Genomic DNA, 17,937 nt, shown 5'->3' on the forward strand with positions numbered 1-17,937 from the left:
TTTCTTGGGAGAAAACAACGAGAGGAAGACATACGGAAGGGATTAACGAAAGCCATTGAAATGCACAACAAGAGGAAGACATTCGTATGACAGACAAGGGGATGGGTAGACCACAGAGAAACAGACGTCTTACTTAACACATGTTCCATCGTTCTTCTTTTCAACGGTGGATTCAATTTTTTGTTCAATCGGCCACCGATAGCGCTTCCATCAATTTTACTTATATTTGAAGTTTGCGCGCTATCGCCATCTGGTAGCCGATTGACCACACACATGAAATTTAGCATTGGGCGAGAATGGTTTCATGACGATAATTTGGATTGCATTTTGTTCTAAGTGAGACGTCTGTTTCTCTGTGGGTAGACTATGATTACAGTCTTACAGGAACAAGTATTCGAAATCAAGACCTGACAACACTTCCCTAATAGGCTTTGGTTCTTTTCCTCGGACCCGGAGATGTTCATTTAGCGCAGATCTGGGGCCACGATGCTCCTCGCACGCCCACACGAAATGATCGATGTCCTGATAATCCTCGCCGCAAACAGAGATTTCCTTGCGAGAGTCCCACATTTAAAAGATGTGCATTTAAAGTGTAGTGATTGGACATTAGACGACACATGATTCCAATGAAGTCTGTGTGTGTGTCCAAACTAACCTCCACTGCACTGTCTGGCAGTGATGTTATGGAAGAAAACTGTCTGTTTTACTTACAGTCAGATTTAATCCAGAGAGTTAGAAAGTGTTAGCTCAATTGCAGCTCCAGTGACCCGTTTCAGACTGCCTGGTATTTCATGACCAGTCCGAGGTCACTTTTGCTTACAATGAGCCCTGCCTGTTTATGCTACCATTATCAAATGGATAATGGACCCATAAACAAACTTCCGGACTCTCCAATCCAGCGCGTATTTAGTTTTGAAATTACAATCGTATCAATACACCTCAAAATTCATTACAATTGAAAAGTAGTAAATCCATATTGAAACAATCTCACCAATTTTATCCACTTTTGTAGAACTGCGCATCTACGGTGATCAATAAGCTGGAAATAATCTGGTTGGGAGGAGCTTTGGATCTGTACTCCACACTCAATCCGTGTTGCGCCCGCGGCACACAAATTTCCACTAAAGCCACAATCACTAACGCACACCTTCAAACCTATATTTTATTAACTAACTTAAAATATCGCGCGTATACCAATTGGCGTTTATTAGAAATTTCTGAGAGTCTTCAGAATAGAAAAATAGAAAAAAAAACAGACGATGAAAAATTTTGACATCCGTCGCGCGCGGCACACTACGTTTCCCCTCCACATGATTCCAATGAAGTCTTGTCCCATATTCAATTTTTTTAACCATGGACGCTTCGAATTGAATAAAGCCATCTACCCAACTTCCCATTTGTCCATTTCTTTTGCCAGCTGTTCAAGGTTTCCTGACGAACTAATGTGAAAAAAATCATCGAAGGTGATTTTCCTATCATAAATATCACCTTCCAACCACCTTAGCCAAAGAGTCCGCTTTCTCATTTCTCGGGATCCATGAATGAGAAGCGACCCGAATCATGGTAATTGTGAAAGACCATTTGTGATAAAGCACTCAAAGCTTTTCTTATCCCGTTTAGAAGATACGCCGAGTGCTTAACCTGTTTCATTGACCGTACAGCCTCCAAGGAACTTAGACCATTGACGAATACATAGACCGAAATGTCCGGTACAAAACCATCAGAAAATCGGGCACCATGTCTTCTTCTTCATTTTGAAGAAAATACCCCTCGTGGGTGACGAATTACATAAATATTTTACGAGCGCTGACTTACCCCCTCTTGACGTTTTGACAGTTTGTTTGTTTTTCTCCCTCACCTTGTGACGTCGTTTCGGTTCGTTTGTTGTTTGTTCGTTTCGTTACTCAGTTGGAGCGTGAGTTCGACCGTTTTGGTGCCATCAAAAGGAATGAATATAACAAAGGGGACACCCAGACCTACATTCTGCACGATTCTATTGATGCTGCTACGGCTGCTGTGAAGGAAATGCGTGGATTCCCGTTAGGGGCACCGGATCGTCGTATTCGTATCGATTTTGCTGATAACGGAACAGCACCATCGTTCTCGATGAACAGTGGAGGTTTTGAGGAAGGCGGTGAGTATCGTCGCGGCCCCGATTACGAATATCCGGGAGGCGGTGCATCATACGAGGAAAATTCATCGTACGGCTATGGTGGAAAACCGTTCCGCGGACGTGATGGTTTCCGTGGCGGTTTTCATCGTGATGGCCCACCGCACCACGGGGACAATGATGAATGGCGTCGATCAGGAGCCGATGGCGAATATTATTCACGACGTCGTTCTGGATCACGTGAACCAGGAATCGATAGATCTCGTTCCCGTTCACCGAGGCGACGCAGTCTTGTAGGAATGGCATGTTATTGAATGCAAGAACGTTACCAGAAGTGGCACGGAAATCTACCACAGTCTGACAAGGGGCGCTGATTTTGAAGATTTCTCTATTCCCCGCCAAGTTGCACCTAACGGACGGAGACAACGGAATAGTGGACAGCCTGATGAAGGACGAGGAAGGTAAACACCACCTTCGTATTATTCAGCGACTACGCCTCGATCAACCCAAGTTGGAAGATGTGCAGAAGCGCATATCGACGTCATCGTCGCACGCAATCTTCCTCGGCCTGCCGGGATCGACGTCATCGGTAGCATCGTCGGATGATGCCAGCGTTCAGACGCGTCCACTGCGTTATCTCGTGTCCTACCTGAAGCAGAAAGAAGCGGCCGGCGTTATTTCCTTGTTCAATAAAGAAACGGAAGCAACCGGTGTGCTCTACTCATTCCCGTCATGCGATTTTTCGACAGAATTGTTGAAACGAACATGTCACAACCTCACTGAAGGAAGACCATCTGGTAATCGTGGTGGTCCGAGGAGGAACAATCCTCTGAAGTGCCTTCTTTCTGGTATTGCAGCAACTAGGGTAAAACGACCTATTATGGAGGGGTTAAGCACCGTGTCGAAACAAAATTGATTACAAAAATTCTTCGAAAATTACTTGTTGGTCGACTTCCACATTGTAGTAGTTGAATAGGATGCTCGTTAACTATAGTTTCGTAAATATTACGTCAATTGTGCTAAAATTATGTTGTTTTGTTTTTATCACAATAAAACAAACTACCGCAATAATAGGACGCAGTTGCCTATCGTTGCGATATTTTTTGAAGGTCAGTCCTATTGTTGCGGTATTGCATGTAATTCTTATGGAGAGCGATACCGCAACAATAGGACCTTAGCATTACCGCAATAATAGGCTCAAAGGATTCAAATTTTTAACGAAAAATGATGATTTTTCATCGTTTTGAACGGAATTTTTTCAAACAAAAGCTGTTCTAGTCGTTAATCCGAAGAGTTTTAGCGTACCCACAATTGTTTGCAATGGTATTATATCCAGAATGGACTTCTTTAACACTATCGCAACATTAGGGCATACCACAACGATAGGACGTTATACCCTAGTCCATATTGGCACAGCATACAACATGGCTGGTCTAAAAATTTATTTGTAAATCAAAAGTTTGTTCTTATGACAAAGTTTTGATTTTCTGTTTATAAGTGGCCACTTAATATATTTGTTACATTTGGCTTGAAGGCCTTCAATGTGATTTTTAAAAGTTAATTTTTGATCTAGCAGAAGTCCTAAATATTTAGAATTCTGATAGTTTACCTGCAGTGAGCGATCTGATAAATAATTTTGGATCAGTTTAATAGCTGGTTGGTTGTTTGCTCATTGTTTGTTGATTGCTTCATTGTTTGTTGGTTGATTGATTGGTTGCTTGATTGGTTGGTTGGTTGATAGAATGATTAATTGGTTGGTTGCTGCTTGATTTGTTAGTTGGTAGAACTGTTGAATGGTTGGTTGCTTCACAGTTGGTTGGTTGCTTGATTGGTTGGTTATTTGGTTGATTGGTTGTTTGACTGGTTGATTGATTGGTTGGTCGGCTGGTTAGTTGATTAGTTGTTTTGTTGGTTGCTTGAATGGCTGATTGTTGGGTTGCTTGATTGGTTGATTGGTAGCTTGCTGGAATGGTTGATTAGTTAATTATTCAGTTGATTGATTGCTTGATTGGTTGGTTGATTAATTGATTGCCTAATTAGTTAGTTGGTTGATTGTTGGTCGGTTGTTTGATGGGTTGATTAGTTGTTTTGTTGATTGCTTGATTGGTAAATTAGTTGGTTGGTTGCTTGATTTGTTAGTTGGTAGAATGATTGATTGATTGGTTGGTTGCTGCTTGATTTGTTAGTTGGTAGAACTGTTGAATGGTTGATAGTTGGTTGGTTGCCTGACTGGTTGATTGATTGTTGGTCGGCTGGTTAGTTGATTAGTTGTTTTGTTATTTGGTTGATTGGTTGGTTATTTGATTGATAGGTTGCTTGACTGGTTGGTTGATTGGTTACTTGATTAGTTGGTCGGCTGGTTAGTTGATTAGTTGTTTTGTTGGTTGCTTGGATGGCTAATTGGTTGGTTGCTTGATTGATTGATTAGTTGGTTGGTTGCTTGATTATTGGTTGGTTGGTTGATTGGTAGCATGCTTGAATGGATGGTCGTTTGATTGATTAGTAATTTGGTTTATGGGTTGCTGCTCGATTTGTTAGTTTGTAGAATGGTTGGTTGCTTGATTGCTTGGTTGATTGGTAGCTTGCATTAATTGTTGGTTGCTTGATTGTTGGTTGGTTGCTTAACTGGTTGATTGGTTGATTGCTTGATTGGTTAGTCGGCTGGTTAGTTGATTAATTGTTTTGTTGGTTGCTTGGTTGATTGGTTAATAAGTTGATTGGTAGCTTGCTTGAATGGTTGGTTGTTTGATTAGTTAGTTGATTGATTCGTTGGTTATTTGGTTAGTTGGTTGCTGCTTGATTTGTTAGTTGGAAGAATGGTTGATTGGTTGGTTTCTTTTTTGTTTATTGATTACTTGATTGGTTGGTAATTTGGTTGATTGGTTGCTTGACTGATTGATTGATTGGTTGGTCGGCTCGTTAGTTTATATGTTGTTTTGTTGGTTGCTTGAATGGTTGATTAGTTGGTTGGTTGAATGATTGGTTGGTTGATTGGTAGCTTGCTTGAATGGTGGGTTGCTTGATTGTTTTGTAGTTTGCTTGAATGGTTGGTTATTTGATTGATTGTTGCTTGATTTGTTAGATGGTAGAATAATTGATTGGTTGGTTGATTGCTTGCTTGATTGGTTGGTCAGCTGGTTGGTTGACATGTTGTTTTGTTGGTTGTTTGTTTGGTTGATTAGTCGATTCGTTGCTTGATTGATTGGTAGCCTACTTGAATGGCTGATTGCTGGATTAGTTGGTTGGTTATTTGGTTGATGGGTTGCTTTACCGTTTGATTGAATGGTTGGTCGGCTGGTTGGTTGATTAGTTGTTTTGTTGGTTTCTTGATTGGTTGATTAGTTGATTGATTGATTGATTAGTTGATTGGTTGAATGCTGCTTGATTTGTTAGTAGGTAGAATTGTTGATTAGTTAGTTCCTTGATAGTTGGTTGTTTGGTTGCTTCATTGTTTGTTGGTTGATTGATTGGTTATTTAGTTGAATGGTTGCATGATTGGTTGGTTGATTGATTGTTGGTTGGTAGAATGATTAATTGGTTGGTTGCTGCTTGATTTGTTAGTTGGTAGAACTGTAGAATGGTTGGTTGGTTGCTTGATTGGTTGTTTGACTGGTTGATTGATTGGTTGGTCGGCTGGTTAGTTGATTAGTTGTTTTGTTGGTTGCTTAAATGGCTGATTAGTTGGTTGCTTGATTGGTTGGTTGCTGGAATCGTTGACTAGTTAATTATTCAGTTGATTGGTTGCTTGAATGGTTGATTGGTTGGTTGCTTATTTGGTTGATTAGCTTGTTGGTTGATAAGTTAGTTGGTTGATTGGTAGCTTGCTTAATTGGTTGGTTGCTGGATTAGTTGATTGATTGGTGGTTGGTTACTTATTTGGTTGATTGGTTGCTTTACTTGATTGATTGGTTGTGGTTATTTAGTTGATTGGTTGGTCGTTTCGTTAATTGGTAAGTTGTTTAGTTAATTGGTTAATTAGTTGGTTGGTTGCTTGATTGGTAGCTTACTTGATTGGTTGGTTGCTGCTTGATTTGTCAGTTGGAAGTATGGTTGATTGATTGGTTGCTTGATTGTTGGTTGGTTACTTCATTGTTGGTTGGTTGGTTGACTGGTTGATTGGTTGGTTGCTTGTTGGTTAGTAGGCTGGTTAGTTGATTAGTTGTTTTGTTGATTGCTTGGTTGATTGGTTAATAAGTTGATTGCTAGGTTGCTTGATTGGTTAGTTATTTGGTTTGGTTTGTTGGTTGATTGATTGATTGATTGATTGGTAATTTGGTTGATTGGTTGCTTGACTGGTTGATTATTTGGTTGCTTGATTGGCTGAACGGCTGGTTAGTTGATATGTTGTTTTATTGGTTGCTTGGTTGGTTGATTAGTTGATTCGTTGCTTGATTGATTGGTAGCTTGCTTGAATGGCTGATTGCTGGATTAGCCAATCAAGCAACCAATCAACTAAATAACCAACCAAGCAACCAACAAACAATGAAGCAACCAATTAAGCAACCAGCCAACTATCAAGGAACCAACTAATCAACAGTTCTACCAACTAACAAATCAAGCAACAAACAACCAATCAACCAATCAAGAAACCAAAAAAACAACTAATCAACCAATCAGCCGACTAACCATTCAACCAACCGGTAAAGCAACCCATCAACCAAATAACCAACCAATTAAGCTACCAACCAACCAATCCAGCAATCAGCCATTCAAGCAAGCTACCAATCAATCAAGCAACGAATCAACTAATCAACCAACCAAGCAACCAACAAACCAACATATCAACTAACCAGCCAACCAGCCAATCAACCAGTCAAGCAATTAATCAACCAAATTACCAACCAATTAATAAATCAACCAACAATGAAGCAACCAACCAATCAACCATTCTACCAACTAACAAATCAAGCAGCAAACAACCAACCTATCAACCAAATAACTAACCAATCAATCAACTAACCAATCAAACAATCAACAAAACAACTAATCAACTAACTAGCTTACTAACCAACAAGCAACCAACCAATCAACCAGTCAAGCAACCAACCAACAATTAAGCAACCAACCATTCAAGCAAGCTACCAATCAACCAAGCAATCAAGCAACCAACCAGCCAATCAACCAATCAAGCAACCAACCAATAACCAATCAAACAACCAATCAACTAAATAACCAACCAATCCAGCAATCAACTTATTAACCAATCAACCAAGCAGCCAACAAAACAACTAATCAACTAACCAGCCTACTAACCAATCAATCAACCTGCCAAGCAACCAACCAATCAACCATACTACCAAATAACAAATCAAGCTGCAATCAACCAAATAATCAACCAAGCAATCAAGCAACCAACCAACCAATCAAGCAAGCAACCAACCAATCAAGCAACTAACCAACTAATTAACCAATCAACTAAACAACTTATCAATTAACGAGACGAGCAACCAATCAACTAAATAACTACAACCAATCAATCAAGTGAAGCAACCAATCAACCAAATAAGTAACCAACCATCAATCAATCAACTAATCCAGCAACCAACCAATCAAGCAAGCTACCAATCAACCAACTAAGTAATTAACCAATCAACCAACAAGCTAATCAATCAAATAAGCAACCAACCAATCAACCATTCAAGCAACCAACAAAACAACTAACAAGCCGACCAACCAATCAATCAATCAGTCAAGCAACCAATCAACCAAATAACCTTCCAATCAATCAATTAAGCAACTAATCAACCAATTAAGCAAATAACCATTCAACCAACTAACAAATCAAGCAAGCAACCAACCAACCAGTCAACCAATCAAGCAACCGAATAACCAACCAATCAATCAACTAACAAATCAAGCAACCAACAAGCTAATCAACCAAATAAGCAACCAACCAATCAACCATTCAAGCAACCAACAAAACAATTAATAAACTAGCCAGCCGACCAACCATTCAATCAACCAATAAAGCAAACAATCAACCAATTAAGCAACCAACCAACTAATCCAGCAATCAGCCATTCAGGCAAGCTACTAACCAAGCAATCAAGCAACCAACCAACTAATCATCAACCAAGCAACCATTGAAGCAGTCAACAAAACAACATATGAACTAACCAGCCGACCTACCATTCAATCAACCAGTCAAGCCAGGCCTATGCTAAGAGCTCATGTTTAGCGTAGCCAACACCAACGCCGAGCAACGGTCAAATCTAAAAAAGCTTAACATCATAAAACATCCAAATTCAGCTTTCTTCAATATGCAACTTTAATCGGGAATATTCATTAAATATGACTAATGAGTTTAATTGATTCAAAACTTATCTACATGATCAATTTTGATTTTACTTATATGGAGAACAACAATTTGTCTTTTATTTCACCGTGAAAAGCTTGAGCAGAATTTAAAAATAAATCCTAATCAAGCAACCAACCATTCAAGTAAGGTACCAATCAACTTATTAACTAATCAACCAAGCAACCAACAAAACAAATAATCAACTAACCAGCCGACTAACCAATCAATCAGCCTGTCAAGCAACCAACCAATCAACCATGCCATACTACCAACTTACAAATCAAGCAGCAGCCAACCAAATAATCAACCAAACAATCAAGTAACCAACCAGTCAAACAAGCTATCAATCTACCAAGCAATCAAGCAACCAACCAACTAATCAACCAATCAAGCAATCAACAAAACAACTTATCAACTAACCAGCCGACCAACTAATCAACCAATCAACTAAGTAACCACAACCAATCAATCAACCAGTCAACCACTCAAGCAACCAGCCATTCAACCATTCAAGCAAGCTACCATACCAATCAATCAACCAAGCAACTTAGCTGAGTCGATTGATGTGTAACAATATGGATCTTCGGGCCTCTCAACAAAAGTTCGTTTTGAAGTGATCTTAAAATAGGTATGTATTCGTAATCATTACGGTAATTTATTACATATTTACGGTAGTGTGGGCAGCAATGCGAGTCACCAAGTCATGCAAATGTATCTCCGTAAATATAATCAATGAAAAATGAAAAATTGAGCGCATCTGGCGAATATTGTTTCCATTAGCTGTTTCACTAATTTTCTGCTCTCGACGAGTTTCCGAATTTGGCGAGACAATATTCCCATTTTGCTTCTTTGGAGGATCTGAGCGCCGGCGTTCTCATAATCTTCTGCATCGGTAGTCGTAATAAAGCAAATGTTGTATTCCTGAACCCCTTTATTGGTTCCAACACAAGGCCGTCGGAGTATGCCACCATATTTTTAGGTTTGCGACGATCAACGGCTGCTTCCGGTTTCTATTTATTATCGAATGACTAGGTAAAACCGTAACTGCTTTCAGACATTGAACTGAAATTCCGTTCTTAGCAAACCATGAAACTTTGGTAATCAATACCTTCTTCTTCTTATTGGCATTGCACCCCACACTGGGACAGAGCCGCCTCGCAGCTTAATGTTCATTAAGCACTTCCACAGTTATTAGTGAGCTAGCTACCAATCAACCAAGCAATCAATGAACCAACCAACTAATCAACCAATCAAAGAATCAATCAATTCACCATTCAAGCAATCAATAAAACTACTAATCAACTACACAAGCAACCAAATAAGCAACTAACCTATCGAGCAACCAACCATTCAAGCCCACTTCCAATCACTCAAGCAACCAATTAACCAATCAAGCAACTAATCAATCAACCAACCCATCAATTAAGCAACCATCCAATCAATCAAGCAACAAACCAATCAACCAACCAATCAATCATTTAGGCAAGCTACCAAAGAACTAACCAACCAATAAACCAATTAGGCAACCAACCTACCAAGCAACTACCAATCAAGTAACCAACCATTCAGCCAACTAACAAATCGAGCAGGGGCCCTCCTTAGCCGTGCGGTAGGAGGCGCGGCTACAAAGCAAGACCATGCTGAGGGTGGCTGGGTTCAATTCCCGGTGCCAGTCTAGGCAATTTTCGGATTGGGAATTGTCTCGACTTCCACTTCCCACTTCCAATCAATCAAGCAAACAATTAACCAATCAAGCAACTAATCAATCTACCAACCCCCCAACTAAGCAACCAACAAATCAATCAAGTAACAAACCAATCAAGCAAGCAAGCAAGATACCAGTGAACTAATCAACCAATAAACCAATCAAGCAACCAACCATTCAAGCAAGTTACCAATCAAGCAACCAATCAATAAAGTAACCAATTATCCAATCAAGCAACTAATTAACCAGCAAATCAACCAAACAACAAACGAATCAAGTAACCAACTAATCAATCAAACAAACAATCATTCTAACCCACTTCCAATTAATCATGCAACCATTAACCAATCTACCAATCAACCAATCAACCATTCAAGCAAGCTACCAATCAACTTCCAACCAATCAAGCAATTAAACATTTAACCAACTAACAAATCAACTAATCAATCAATCAACCAACCAACTAATCAACCAATCAAGCAACCAAAAACAAATAATCAACTAACCAGCAGACCAAAAAATCAAGCAACCAATAAATCAACTATTTGAGCAAGCTACCAATTAATTAAGCAACCAATAAACCAATTAGGCGTTCAAGCGAGCTACCAACCAACCAACAAATCAAGCAACCAACCACTCAATTATTCAACCATTCAAACAACCTACCAATCAACTAATTGGCCAATCAAGCAACCTACCAATCCACCAGCCTATCAACCAACCTATGAAGCAACAAACTAATCAAACAACCTACCAATCAATCAAGTAACCCAATCAACTTTTCAAGCAACCAACATAAAAACCATTCAAGCAACCAACAAAACAATCAATCAACCATTCAAGCAAGCTACCAATAAACTAAATTAGGCAACCATCCTATCAAGCATCTTACGAATCAACCAAGCAACCAATCATTCAACCATTCAAGCAAGCTACCAATCAATTAAAAATTAATCAAGCAACCAATTAACCTATCAAGCAACTAACCAACCAATTAGGCAACCAACCAATCAAACAACTAACCAATCAAGCAACTAACCAACCAATTAGGCAACCAACCAATCAAACAACTAACCAATCAAGCAAAAAATCATTCAAGACCACTTCCAATCAATCAAGCAACCATTAACCAATCAAGCAACTAACGAATCAAACAAGCTATCAATCAACCAACTAACTTATCAAGCAAATAATCATTTCACCAACTAACAAATCAATCAATCAACCAACCAATTAACCAATCAACCATTCAAGCAACCAACAAAACAACTAATCAACTAACAAGCCGACCAACCAAATAACCCACCAATTAAGCAACCAACTAATCAAGCAGCCAACCCATTAATTAACTAACAAATCAAGCAACCAACCAGTCAACCAATCAAGGAACTCACCATTCTACCATTCAAGCAAGCTACGATCAATCAAGCAACCAACCAACTAATAAAGCAATCAAGCAACTTAGTAATCAATTAGGCAACAAACCAATCAATTAATTTATCGAGCTGAGTCGATTGATGTATTATGTGGATTTCCGGATATCCTATTAAAAGTTCATTTTTAAGTGATCTTAAGATATGTATTCGTAATAATTAAGGGCCCTCCTTAGCCGTGCGGTAAGACTCGCGGCTACAAAGCAAGACCATGCTGAGGGTGGCTGGGTTCGACTTCCGGTGCCGGTCCAAATATTTTATATTGTACGGGAAAACTTTCACAAATATGACCTGAACCTCCAAGCGGTCACTCCGCCGACAAAGGGATTACGATCATCGTCGCCTTCTATCAGATTTGTGTGTTTTTCACCGAATTTGATTTGTAAAACATCTTCGTTAATAATTGTATACTTTTTCCGCCTCTTGGTTTGATTATTTCAAAGAAAATCCGAATACAGTAAAACGGTCCAGGTAAATCTGAGTAGACGAGCGTGATCGGGGAGCGATCCAAGCCGGAGGCAGCGTTACAAAACATGTTTCTTCCTAGCAATAGTCTGAATGAGTGTTCTATTCTTACCCATAAAAAAGAGAATGACACAATTCCGCAAAAGTAAAGATTCTCAACAAATCGGAGATCCACTTTTGCGTACAATCCACCACACCATACACACAACCGCTTCCGCTGTCGTTGCTGGTGGGGCAGGGTTCTCCGCCGATTGGCGTTCGTGATACTCCTGGAAGCAGGGCGCAATGCACAAGTTCGTCTGGCACTCGGGACAGTGGTACTTGGTTTTCCGTCGCAGTATCCTCCTTGTGTTCCAGCAGAAATTGCAACCCAGCGCGGGACCCTCCCGTACCACCGGACAGTGGCTAGACCGTTGGCTGTCCAGGCCGGGTATTTCTTTCGATCGGCTGCTCATCTGTATGAGAAGATAGATCAATTCACTGTAAATATTGGCATTTAAGTACAAAACAGAGGTAAATTTTAATTCAGGAAATGTTACAACTTACCAAAGGAGATGAAGCAGACCGCGACAATTCGTCGCCTTTTATGCGAATTGAACTCAAGTCGGCAAGTAGCACTGCGGCGGTGGAGCTGGTGGTGCTGGTCGTGGTGATCGTTGTGATAGGAGCACTAGCACCTCCGGTGCGTGTACCGGCAACCTCACTTCCCGATAAATGGTGCTGGTGCTGCTGTTGGAGCGATTCCATATCGGAAACGAGAACAACCGTTGGACTCGATGTGCGATCGGTTTTCAGATGAAAACAAAAATGAAAATGACAACTGTTGTCAATCTGACGTGCACGTCAGTTTGACAACAGTTGTCATTTTCATTTTTGTTTTCATGGTTCGAATTGAGGGGCTTCTCAATGGTCGAGTGATTGTAATAATTGTAATCCGTCACTCCCCAGGGGTATATAGTGGTGCCCGGAAAAATGGCCACCCCTCCGTCTATGTATTCGTCAATGCTTAGACTGTCGGTGAAGATGAAAAAGTGGTCAGGAGCTAGGGATGCGATTTGCTCGAGTGAATAGTGTATAGCTGCTAGCTTAGCAGTTAATCTTAAGGTGGGGAGCACTACACACCGTATTATTTTTCCTATCTTTTGTCTCTTTCTAGCATTATCACCTCGTAACTTTGGATCGGCGTATTTCGGTTCTCAGTTGTTTGATGTAGCTGTAAATGTATCAGCATGTACATAGATTGCGAGTAAGCACGCGCCGATGATACATTTTCAAAATCATGGTGGTTTTACTTGACGACGATGGCGAGCGCTCGCAGCTGCAGATGAGTTGGTTGTCGACGGCGACTTGGTAGGAAGATGGCGGTTTTGTCGCTGTATCGGAAGGTCTGGTAGCTTTGGCAGAGATGGCGGTTTGGTGGTTTGATTGGCTCAGGGCAATTGCGGGATCACGGGTTACCTTGATCGGTCGAGATGGCGGCTTGCCACTCACTGGGATGCTATCAATCGTAGCTTCGGCGCACCCTTCGTTAACGCAATCGACGGACCTCGAACGAGACCGTATTGGCCACGTCGAGAAGGGTTCTCTTCAGCGGAAAGGTGCCGGAATTGTCCTTGGTGATTAGACCGAGCTCCAACGCGGACGTTGACTCGGTCGATCGTGCTGCGCTTATCTAGCAGATTACGCAATCGAACAAAAGGTCCTGAGGACCAAAATGGTTTTAAACTTCTGCCTCAGAGCTGATTGGGATTTATACAAAAACGTATACCTATCCAGCTTTCCACGTTAGCCATAATGGCGGCTGCTATAAATAAATCTGACAGTAACTGCTTCCGACGCCGAACTGTTTCCGACGCTGAACTTTTTCCGATGGTGGTCGTATGCGTATCTTAGCAACTGTTTTCGCTTTGTTTATTTCTCGGGTACTTATTCAAAAGGACGTAGGGTAAAATGCCCAATAGTGGACCCCCTAGTAGCGAAATTTTGCTCTTCCGGGCATAATGAGTGGAAATTTGCAAAATATTAATTTTGCGTGATATCTAATATCAAGCTCTGCATCTCCTCTTCACGATACATACATAGAACACTCAAATACTCGACGTTATTCTTCGAAATTAACATTTTAAAGTCGGACTGAATTTGCCCTATAGTAGACCCCCTGGGGGTCCATAATAGGAAATTGCTTCCCTATAGTCGACACTTCATTTGATTTTCATGTTTCGTTTCGGGACGTTCTTCTTCCCTATTATGGACCCCCCAAAATATTCCTATAATGGACACTCTCGTGTTTATTTTTTATAGAATTGTAAAAAATCATTTAATTTTACTTTCCAAAGCATTTTCAATGCATGTAATCAAATCATAGGACTGTAAGGTAGGTTCTCCCGATGGAATTTCATAGCAAAATGTTTCCATTGTGCTGTAATAATGAAAAAATGGCTGGAGGGTCCACTATTGGTTGAGGGTCCACTATTGGGCACTTTACCCTATATGATTTTGTAAACAAAGATTCAAACGTCGATTTGTCCAATCTGAATGACAAGTTAGGGGAAGCCTTCGGCTACCTGTTGGTGGTGTTGCTTTGCGTGGGAGTGACATTAGATTGGGCAAATCGAAGTTTGAATCTTTGTTTACAAAATCACATACGTCCTTTTGAATAAGTACCCGAGATTTAATGTTACTTGAGCAGGCATAAATGGAGTATTGCGCTGTTCCCACCAAATCGAACTGCACAGTTTGAAAACGTGACAGAACAAAAGTGTGATCAAAAGTGTGACGCTTTGATCTGCCAGAATTTTGACATCGAGAACTGTCAAAATCAAACAGCTGCTGGTTGATGGTCTGGTTCATCTCTGTTGTTTATTTATAAATATTTTTCATCGGTTGTGATTTTCAATTCTGTTTTCAGTTCCCCGTATTATAAAAAAATATATATAAATATTATATTACAAGTTGAAATCCTCTTTCGACACCGAATAATGGACAACGTAATTCTGCAGAATGTTGAGCATAAGCATGCCAGCACGAACACAAAATACCATTGCCTCTACGACTACTATTTCCTTGGGATAAATCGGACCCAGCTTGCGGTTATCTACCGAAAGAGCAAATCGACCATCGGAAGTTGGATTGAATCCTACGAAGCAAACGGTTTACTGTCATCAGGCTCCGTCAGACGTTGCAAGCAAATCACTCGTGCGAGCGAATGATTTCTGAGAGCACTCGCAATTGCAGTCACACGTGGCAGTTTTTTACTTTAAGCAAATGACAGATTTACTCTCATGCAAATATAAACAAAAACGAAAAACTTGTTTTTCGGCCACAAAATCTAATTTCATTGCTATTTTTGCAGTGCAATACTGCCACATGAAAAAGTTTTTACTTTTGCGAGCTAAAAATTTGCTAGTGCTGCACTAGCAAGCGCAATTTCGTTTCGAATTGTCATTTGTTTGCATGCAATCACTTTCAGTGTAGTCAGACAGGCAAATTTTTGACAGTTGTCACTTTCTGCGAGCAAAATGCTCGTTGCGAGTGATTTGCTTGCAACGTCTGAGGGCACCTTAAGCAGCGGGAACAAGTATTCCGGAAGTTCAGCGCGAAACATAGACAATGGATCATGGCTTTATACCAAGAAAAGCCAGTTCTTTACCTCGAGGAATGCAGAGACTTTTTCTACCAGCAGTTCCGGATTAAAATCAGAGGAAGTACAGTAAAGTACAGCGATATCCAGGGTACAATTCGGTGTGGATTATGGACGGGGCACGGATCCACTGTGACCCCAATATAATTCTTTATCTCCGCTCAATTGGAATTCTTCCAGTGTTTTTGCCACCGTATTGCCCATTCTTCAATCCCGTGGAATTGGTATTTGGAATGACAAAATCGCGAATTAGAAAAGCTTACGTTGAAAATAAGAACGAAAAACTTTCTTTATTAGCTCTTGAAACATTCATGGCTCTCGAAAAGTACAATTGCAGTAACATTTATAAACATTGTGGCTATTTACCAGGCGGTGTCTTCGATCCGTCGATTGGAATGACCCAAAATGAGAATCAGGTTCGTAACGAATAAGAGGATTTTATTTGGATTTGAAACAAAATAATCAATATATACTATTTACTTAACTTTATTGGAATATAACCCTTCAGGTACAAAATCATCATAGATTAACTTTTCACTGTTACATGTGATCCACATCAACCATATCCGAAATGTTATCTACAAGAGAACAACTTATTTCGTTTTCTTCTGGTCTGTGAGCCTCCTGGAACGCTGAAACTAGGCTTGAGTTGATGGACGATCGTGTTCGCAGTGCGCTGATACGGTGCTTCAATCGCTGTCCTAGAGATATGATTTGATCCGCTTCTTCCTCCAATGTCGAAAGCTCTGCAGCAAACGCATCGTTGATGGTAGTAGCAACAGACAATCCCTGGCGAGAGCATTCAAGCTGTACAGCTTCCGAAGTAGGAACAGATCGAAAGAACTTTATTATGGAAAGTGGAGGTAGCTCAGTTTTTTTTCGCTCTCGTTCATGCGCGGGTGTGGTGTGGATGTAATTTGCCCACAGTTTCCACGAGCTTGCGTGTCCAGTGAAATGTTTGCCATGAAGTTCTCGAAGCTCATCTGCCAGTTGAGACAGGGACTGATTACTGGGCGCACCTGCTCGGTCCGTTTGATGAAATTTCACCAACTGCTTGTCCACCAAATCCCACAGTTGTTTGCAGAATACAGCCGTAGAATAAATATGCACATGAACCCGAATAACTTTTCCTCGCCAGCTAATAAGAAGCTTACTACTAATCTGGCTGATATCGACACGTCTTCGATTTTGATGGTTTTGCATATATATGAATTTTCCCATATCGTCGTAGGTCGTGTCGCTTTCGCCCCATGTTGGTATTTGGTTTCCTTTCTCCATAACAAAGATTACTTCACGGCATATCATCGGTTTTACAATAGTCCATAGGCTCCTCAATATTTCGTCGACTGAATCACCCGAAATAGTTTGCGATGCTATGAGGCTGCCGGATGTTTCGCCAACAAATCGACGCTTGAAGAAGGAGGCGGATAGGGACAAGTTGTTTTTTCGACTGCGCTTAGCATCATGATTCGTCTGCTCATCGTTTACGTCGTCTCTGAGACTAGGACCATCTGTCTCGTCATCGTCATCTAAAGGATTAACCATGGGAGCATCGTCAAGCGCTTCAATTGTGTATTTCTCATAATCCTCCAAATCCACACCATTTTCGTTTTGATGCACGTATTCCTCAGGATCATCGTCAAGTGCTTCGATTATATATTTGTCGGAATCCTCCAAAGCCACACCATTTTCAGCTTGATGCACCGATTCCTCATAGCTGCTACCGGTGTCTCGGTCAGTGTAGCCTTCTCCATCCTCCATCATGCTAAAAGATAGAAGAATCATCAATAATAAACGAAATATCAAGTATTTTTTCTCAATTTTACTCAAATTTACCTGCAAAACGATCCAAAACAATGAAACTGCAGTTGCTGTTTATTGCGGGCGATGAGAAACGGTATTGTTGTTGTTTTGTTTCTTCTTCTTATTGACATCATAAATTTGAGCAAGGTTGCCAGTTACACGGAAAATTAAATAAATGTGGTACAAAAAGTTTATTTATTGAAGATTTAATCAAAATTAATTCAGCAACCAGGAATGCACAGAAAAATAGTGTGATACCTGAAGTGCACTGAAAATTTATATTTGAAAGCAATCTGCTATATAATTCAATTCTCGTAACAACAATATTACAACTATTTCTTGATTCGACAAATACATATATCCAACATTTCTACACTGCCAAAAATATCTATATAAGATATATGTGTAGCCGTTATAAATTTTTGCAATAGCTCCACCCTAATATAATCGATATAGAACCACACATATATTAAATAATTGCTT

General features: G+C 40.3%; 2 protein-coding genes across 4 annotated transcripts; both read right to left on the reverse strand.

Moving 5' to 3' along the window:
• Window positions 1–12,166: 12,166 nt before the first annotated feature.
• Window positions 12,167–12,811, reverse strand: LOC134222379 (uncharacterized). The gene is made up of 2 exons (XM_062701534.1): window positions 12,558–12,811; window positions 12,167–12,466 (listed from the first exon to the last, which is right to left on the reverse strand). Exons 1-2 carry the CDS (start codon window positions 12,756–12,758, stop codon window positions 12,167–12,169), a joined length of 501 nt encoding a protein of 166 aa, XP_062557518.1. The 5' UTR covers window positions 12,759–12,811.
• A 3,310-nt stretch (window positions 12,812–16,121) lies between these two features.
• Window positions 16,122–17,591, reverse strand: LOC134227565 (uncharacterized). Of its 3 annotated transcripts, XM_062709153.1 has the most exons (3): window positions 17,488–17,591; window positions 17,253–17,416; window positions 16,122–17,180 (listed from the first exon to the last, which is right to left on the reverse strand). In XM_062709153.1, exons 1-3 carry the CDS (start codon window positions 17,586–17,588, stop codon window positions 16,192–16,194), a joined length of 1,254 nt encoding a protein of 417 aa, XP_062565137.1. In that variant the 5' UTR covers window positions 17,589–17,591; the 3' UTR covers window positions 16,122–16,191. The 3 variants fall into 3 exon arrangements, with proteins under 3 accessions (XP_062565137.1, XP_062565136.1, XP_062565138.1); XM_062709152.1 differs by having other exon boundaries at window positions 16,122–17,416; XM_062709154.1 differs by having other exon boundaries at window positions 16,122–17,406; window positions 17,488–17,563.
• Window positions 17,592–17,937: the final 346 nt, after the last annotated feature.

The sequence above is a fragment of the Armigeres subalbatus genome, chromosome 3, assembly GCF_024139115.2.
Source record: "Armigeres subalbatus isolate Guangzhou_Male chromosome 3, GZ_Asu_2, whole genome shotgun sequence".
Lineage (NCBI taxonomy): Eukaryota > Metazoa > Arthropoda > Insecta > Diptera > Culicidae > Armigeres > Armigeres subalbatus.

What these genes read in the sequence shown, in the direction of transcription:
- LOC134227565 (XM_062709152.1), bottom strand. Translation starts at nt 17,588, where the DNA reads ATGATGTCAATAAGAAGAAGAAACAAAACAACAACAATACCGTTTCTC. An exon ending in TGTTTTGGATCGTTTTGCAG is followed by an intron (nt 17,417 to 17,487) that starts GTAAATTTGAGT and finishes TCTATCTTTTAG; the next exon opens with CATGATGGAGGATGGAGAAG.
- LOC134222379 (XM_062701534.1), bottom strand. Translation starts at nt 12,758, where the DNA reads ATGGAATCGCTCCAACAGCAGCACCAGCACCATTTATCGGGAAGTGAG. An exon ending in GGTCTGCTTCATCTCCTTTG is followed by an intron (nt 12,467 to 12,557) that starts GTAAGTTGTAAC and finishes CTTCTCATACAG; the next exon opens with ATGAGCAGCCGATCGAAAGA.